Source organism: Cyprinodon tularosa, unplaced genomic scaffold (genome assembly GCF_016077235.1).
Source record: "Cyprinodon tularosa strain WSP-4 unplaced genomic scaffold, ASM1607723v1 ctg407, whole genome shotgun sequence".
In the NCBI taxonomy this organism is placed as follows: Eukaryota; Metazoa; Chordata; class Actinopteri; order Cyprinodontiformes; family Cyprinodontidae; genus Cyprinodon; species Cyprinodon tularosa.
In genome coordinates this window covers 478,345-485,265 of record NW_024039127.1, presented here as the reverse complement: position 1 = coordinate 485,265, position 6,921 = coordinate 478,345, and the positions used below count along the sequence as shown (strand labels likewise).

The following is a 6,921-nucleotide window of genomic DNA, read 5'->3' as shown; positions in this document are numbered from 1 at the left end:
TGGTAAACGATGCAGAGCCACTCTGCTTCTAGACTTACACAACTTTTATTGTTATTTTGTACAGAGAGAATACAGAACGAAAGCTTCTAGACAGTCAATGAACATTTCCATTCCTTAAAGTGCAGCAGATATAAACAGTGTGGGAGAAAAAACATGGAAATGCAAAAAAGCGCAGTGATCTGGAAGTTCACAGCATTAATATCTATGATGCAGATATGCGTCATAGATATACCTCTGCTGATCAATCTGGATCTGGATCCGGATCCAGACCTGGATCTGGCTCCATAGAGGAAATCATTTCTAAGCAAACTCAGACTCATCAGACTGGAAACCAGTTTAACCATAAAACCCAGTCACCATCTCAGAACATAGAAGTATCAGTCAAATATTACAGCTGTTAACTTTCACAGCTCGTCCACTAATTACTAATTTATATCACTGATTTCACTTTTAGAGTGTATTTTATATTTTTTGCTTTTTATATTCTTTTAATTTGTGTTTGAAACTGAATTCATTTCTCATTTCTTATTTAAAGCTCGTTTTCAAAATACCTAGTCTTTAACAAGAATAAAAAAATACTTGATCATCAGGAATCATCTAGATAATTTAATCAAACCAAAGATAAATTATATAAAAAAAAACAGAACTTATTTATTTGATGAAAAAAAGAGCCGTCGGGAGGAAATCTAAACATTTTAAATGTGATTCACCGCTTGGTGGCGGTAATGCGATAATAGGCTGTTGGAGGCAAAAGCCGAAGAAGAAACAGAAGAAGAAAACAATCCTTCTCGTCCAATCAGTGGCTTCGAAAATAAGCCGCCAGCCAATGAGCTTCCTCTGCTCTGTTCGCGCGCTGACAGCCGGAGAAGACAACATGGAGGTAGAAATGAGCGAGACAGAAAACAACCAGAAACCGGCTGGTAGTGAGCTGAAGACGGACACGGAGGCCGGGGCCTCCTCATCCAAAGGCCCCGGCGGCTCCTACGAGCTTCCCTGGGTGGAGAAATACCGGCCGGTGAAGCTGAACGAGATCGTTGGGAACGAGGAGACGGTGAGCCGCCTGGAGGTGTTCGCCAGGGAGGGGAACGTCCCGAACATCATCATCGCAGGTGGGTGGAGAGGAAACATGGAGGAAACGGGGAGGAATGGGGAGGAAACAGGAAGGAAATATGGAGGAAACGGGGAGGAATGGGGAGGAAACATGGAGGAGACAGGGAGGAAACATGGGGGAAACAGGGAGGAAACATGGAGGAAACAGGGAGGAAAAATGGAGGAAAAAGGGAGGAAACATGAAGAAAACGGGGAGGAAACATGGAGGAAACGGGGAGGAAACAGGGAGGAAATGGGGAGGAGACATGGAGGAAACATGGAGGAGACATGGAGGAAATGGGGAGGAAACGGGGAGGAGACAGGGAGGAAACATGGTGGAGACAGGGAGGAAACATGGAGGAAATGGGGAGGAAACATGGAGGAAACATGGAGGAAACATGGAGGAAACGGGGAGGAGACAGGGAGGAAACATGGAGGAGACAGGGAGGAAACGGGGAGGAGACAGGGAGGAAACATGGTGGAGACAGGGAGGAAACATGGAGGAAATGGGGAGGAAACATGGAGGAGACAGGGAGGAAACATGGAGGAAACATGGAGGAGACATGGAGGAAACGGGGAGGAGACAGGGAGGAAACATGGTGGAGACAGGGAGGAAACATGGAGGAAACGGGGAGGAATGGGGAGGAAACAGGAAGGAAATATGGAGGAAACGGGGAGGAATGGGGAGGAAACATGGAGGAGACAGGGAGGAAACATGGAGGAAACGGGGAGGAATGGGGAGGAAACAGGAAGGAAATATGGAGGAAACGGGGAGGAATGGGGAGGAAACATGGTGGAGACAGGGAGGAAACATGGAGGAAACGGGGAGGAATGGGGAGGAAACAGGAAGGAAATATGGAGGAAACGGGGAGGAATGGGGAGGAAACATGGAGGAGACAGGGAGGAAACATGGGGGAAACAGGGAGGAAACATGGAGGAAACAGGGAGGAAAAATGGAGGAAAAAGGGAGGAAACATGAAGAAAACGGGGAGGAAACATGAAGAAAACGGGGAGGAAACATGGAGGAAACGGGGAGGAAACAGGGAGGAAACATGGAGGAAATGGGGAGGAGACATGGAGGAAACATGGAGGAGACATGGAGGAAACGGGGAGGAGACAGGGAGGAAACATGGTGGAGACAGGGAGGAAACATGGAGGAAATGGGGAGGAAACATGGAGGAAACATGGAGGAAACGGGGAGGAGACAGGGAGGAAACATGGAGGAGACAGGGAGGAAACGGGGAGGAGACAGGGAGGAAACATGGTGGAGACAGGGAGGAAACATGGAGGAAATGGGGAGGAAACATGGAGGAGACAGGGAGGAAACATGGAGGAAACATGGAGGAGACATGGAGGAAACGGGGAGGAGACAGGGAGGAAACATGGTGGAGACAGGGAGGAAACATGGTGGAGACAGGGAGGAAACATGGAGGAGACAGAGAGGAGACATGGACGAAACGGGGAGGAAACATGGAGGAGACAGGGAGGAAACATGGAGGAGACAGGGAGGAAACATGGGAGGAGACGGAGGAAACGGAGAGGAAACATGGAGGAAACATTGGAGGAGACGGAGGAAACGGAGGGGAGACGGAGGAAACGGGGAGGAAATGGGGAGGAGACGTGGAGGAAACAGGGAGGAGACATGGAGGGAACAGGAAACAACAATAATGTTCTCATTTTCAGGGGGACTTAAGATTTTTAAAATAAAGATAAATTCATGTCCTATAGAACTATCCAGAACCATCCATAACAAATGGATGGATGGTTCTGGATGGTTCTCCGTGGGGTTCCTCAGGGTTCACTGTTACCCACACTTTAGCTCCATGACGGAGCAGCTCCTGCTCCACCCAGATGTCTTCAACCGGAGGAGGTCAGAACTTCCTGCAGCAGAACCTGGACAATAAGCGATGCTCCGGTTCAGTCGCTCCATTCTTTGGGTTGTTCCTATTTCCATGTCTAGGGAGACGTTGATCATTATTTTATTTCCATCCATGATGGTGGTTCAGAGGAAGGTCCATAGCTCTGTAGACCCTGCATGCACAGCGGTGGAGGGATGATACTTTGGGCTTGTTTAGATCATCTACAGCGAGCAGCTGAAGCGATGACCCCCAAGATGCTGTTTGTTCTTCTCTCCTTGCTGCTGGGTTCTGTGGTCCAGGACCTCCAGGGACGGGAAAGACCACCAGCATCCTGTGTTTGGCTCGAGCTCTGCTGGGAGCCGCCATGAAAGACGCCGTCCTAGAGCTGAACGCCTCAAACGACAGGTCAGACTCGGGTCGGCTGCTCTGACCGGGGGAGGGGGGGTAGAGACAGGAGTCCTGATGTTGGACATTTGTTCTGCAGGGGGATCGACGTGGTGAGGAACAAGATCAAGATGTTTGCTCAGCAGAAGGTCACGCTGCCCAAAGGGCGACACAAGATCATCATCCTGGACGAGGCGGACAGGTGGGTCAGGCTCAGATCCAAACATCTGGACCGCTGAAGCTACCACAGCTGCTCGGGTTCTGCTTCATGCCTGCATGGCTGAACGTTGCCACATGATGTAAACATTGTGGTTGCCCTGACAACGATAATAACATCACGCAGCGTCCGTTAGCGCGTCCAATGACGGATGAAGTTTTACCTGAAATAAAATCTGTTAAACCGTGATATAGAGCTGGGTAGCACTGTGGCTAGCTGTGCTCAGTAGCTAACATGTTAGCCTCTTTTAGCTCGCTCAGTTAGCCACATTAAGCTACACTCAGGGTTCCCATGGGTTAATAAAAATAATGAAAAGTCATTTCATTCTTTTTTAAATTAAGGCCTTAATTGGCATTAAAATGAATTTAAAGCGATTAACGTGGCATTTAAAATGCTTTATTTACAAAAAAAAGTTTATTAAAACAATTTCTTCAGATATATTGCGATATGTTAGCATGGAACTGCTTCCGTTTGATCGTAAAGTCGTATGTTTGGGAAAAAAGCTTGAGAAAAGGCTAAAGAATGGCGCTAATGCTAATTTGGTCGAACACTGGTTGGCTGTTTTGGAGGCGGATGAAGGCGAATAATCAGTTTATTCAGTTAAACCTCCGCCTAGGATCCATTAAACAAACGAAAAATGAAATATATTTAGCCTTGCCAATCTTTTTTTCCAAAATAAACTCTGCAAAACAAAGCTGATTTGAAACTCTGGATGAACCCTCAGACTTTATAGATCCACATCTTGACTAGAACTCAGGCTAATCTGGACTGAACCAGTTGAAGCAGGTTTGTTCCACAGAGGTTTTAGTGAGCAGCGTTCTAGGAGGAAATGGGATTTTAGCACAGTGCCAAAAGTGCAAAAATGCATTTTTTCCTCTCATAAAAGGGAATCTGGTCAAACAAATATGCTGATTTCCATTATTGGAGACCTTCTGCATGAGGCAAAGCCTTTGCTCCTCAGATTTAGCCAATAATTTCATCAAACTGGATAGAAAATAAGAATAGCAGAGCAGCTTATGTAACACACGCTGGTTACATCATGTAGAGGACTGAGGCCTCCCTATATGGCTCCTGTGCGCTAACCACTGCACCACCAAAGCATCCACCTTCATGTTTCTGAGTGGTTTTGTATTTCTTGTGTTGCTCTCTATTGCCCCCTTGTGTTTGTTTCCTTTCCTTTTAGCTTCCTTCCAGTTAGAGAGACACCCTGTCTACTTTTAAGGCTAGGCTTAAAACTTTCCTTTTTGATAAAGCTTCTAGTTAGAGTGGCTCAGGTTATCCTGAGCTATCTCTATAGTTCTGCTGCTATAGGCTTAGACTGCTGGAGGACATAGGGACCCCTTTTTTATCCTTCTGCTTCATTCTATCTCTATTCTCCCACTCTGCAGAATCTGTTAGTTCAATCTCTAACGTTCTGCTCTCTCTGCTTTTTCTCATAGTAGCTTCATCTGGTCTGTTCCTGTTTGGCTGTGACTCCATCCTGGAGAGAAATATCAGCTGTGCTGCTGCCATCAACACCTTTGTTTCTAGATGTTGGAGCTTGGCCTGTTTTCCAGTGTAGTCCTGTTTCTCTGACTGTGACTAACTGGATGTGCTCTCTTCATCCTCTGACATGGGAGCTGGCTCGGAGCACGTCTGCCTGGCTGTGTGTTTCCTGGACGGGGCCGCCTGTGGAGCTGGTTGACAGTTGCCTTTTGTATCTATGCTTCTTTTTCTATGTCTGCTTCTGTCTCCTTGAACCCCAGTGGGCCTCAGCAGATGGCCGCTCACACTGAGCCTGGTTCTGCTGGAGGTTTCTTCCTGTTCAAAGGGAGTTTTTCCTCTCCACTGTCGCTACAAGCATGCTTAGTGTGAGGGATTGCTGAAGAGTCAATGAGTCGATGCAATCAGCTGGTTTTCCTTAGATAGAAAACTTTGAATCAATCTGACTGGATGATCTGGTGAACTGGAAAGTGACCTGAGATGATATGATGTGAATTGGAGCTATAGAAATAAACTGAATAGAATTGAATCAAAGCATCTGCTAAATGGTTAAATGTGGAGATGGCGGCTCTTTTAAAAAATGTCCTCCACTATAACTCTAATAGAGAAGGTGTAAGTACTGAGCAGATCTAGTAGCTGATACTCTGCTGCTTCCAGCATGACAGACGGAGCTCAGCAGGCGCTGAGGAGGATCATGGAGATCTACTCCAAGACGACGCGCTTCGCTCTGGCGTGCAACGCCTCCGATAAAATCATCGAGCCGATCCAGTCCCGCTGCGCCGTGCTGCGCTACTCCAAGCTGACGGACGGACAGATTCTGGCCCGGCTGCAGGAGGTGGTGGAGAAGGAGCGCCTGGCGGTGTCCGACGACGGGCTGGAGGCCGTCATCTTCACGGCACAGGGGGACATGAGACAGGTGAGGGGGCGGAGTCAGGAGCGCGGCTCTGAGGCAAGGCGTGTTTCTGTGCTGACGGCGCCGGTTCTGCTCCTCCTTCAGGCGCTGAACAACCTGCAGTCCACCAACTCTGGGTTCGGCTACATCAACAGCGAGAACGTCTTCAAGGTGTGCGACGAGCCCCACCCCCTGCTGGTGAAAAGCATGCTGGGACACTGCGTGGAGGGGAACATCGACGCGGCCTACCAGGTGGTGGAGCAGCTGTGGGCGCTGGGCTACTCCCCAGAGGACATCATCGGGAACATCTTCAGGGTCTGCAAGACCTACCAGATGGCAGAGTTCCTCAAACTGGAGTTCATCAAGGTGAGGCTGCTCCTCCTGTTCTGGTTGGTCGGGTCGGGTCCGGTCCAGTCCGCCGCCTCAACCTGTTCTGTTGCTCCGCAGGAGATCGGCTTCACTCACATGCGGGTCGCTGAAGGCGTTAACTCCCTGCTGCAGATGGCCGGCCTGCTGGGGCGGCTCTGCAGTAAGACGGCACCCCCTGCTGCCAGCTGAACCGCCGTGGTTCTGATGCCTCAGAGCCGCCGCGGACCCTCAGACTGAGCTCACCTGTTTGGTTGGATCTACAGAACCACCTGGAAGGTTCTCCACCTTCTGTAAACTGGACCTTCAGATGTTCTGCTGATAAACATTCTTTAACCACAGGGTTCAGAACCATGACGTTTCCTCACATCAATTAGTTTGATTATTTTCTCTCTAAAGCTTCAGAATAAAATGACATTTCAGAAGCTGCTTCGTTTCCAATCCTTCAACATCTAAGCTCAGGAGGTTCCCCACAGCTCTGGTCCTGCAGGAAACACCGGATCATCAGAGCCAGACTGGCTGAGCCCATCTGAATGATGTCATTTAAAGGAAATGTCCGGTCAGCGAGGAGTGATCAATAGATCATTATTTATACCTTTAAACTAATATGTTCGTGGTGATTTAAAGGGGTC

The 6,921-nt window shown here is 48.5% G+C and overlaps 1 protein-coding gene across 1 annotated transcript; it reads left to right on the top strand.

Annotated features, from left to right (window-relative positions):
• The first annotated feature begins 830 nt into the window (after nt 1–830).
• rfc2 (replication factor C (activator 1) 2) lies at nt 831–6,718 on the top strand. The gene is made up of 6 exons (XM_038298367.1): nt 831–1,109; nt 3,248–3,353; nt 3,433–3,534; nt 5,689–5,947; nt 6,029–6,289; nt 6,371–6,718. Exons 1-6 carry the CDS (start codon nt 875–877, stop codon nt 6,479–6,481), a joined length of 1,074 nt encoding a protein of 357 aa, XP_038154295.1. The 5' UTR covers nt 831–874; the 3' UTR covers nt 6,482–6,718.
• Nucleotides 6,719–6,921: the final 203 nt, after the last annotated feature.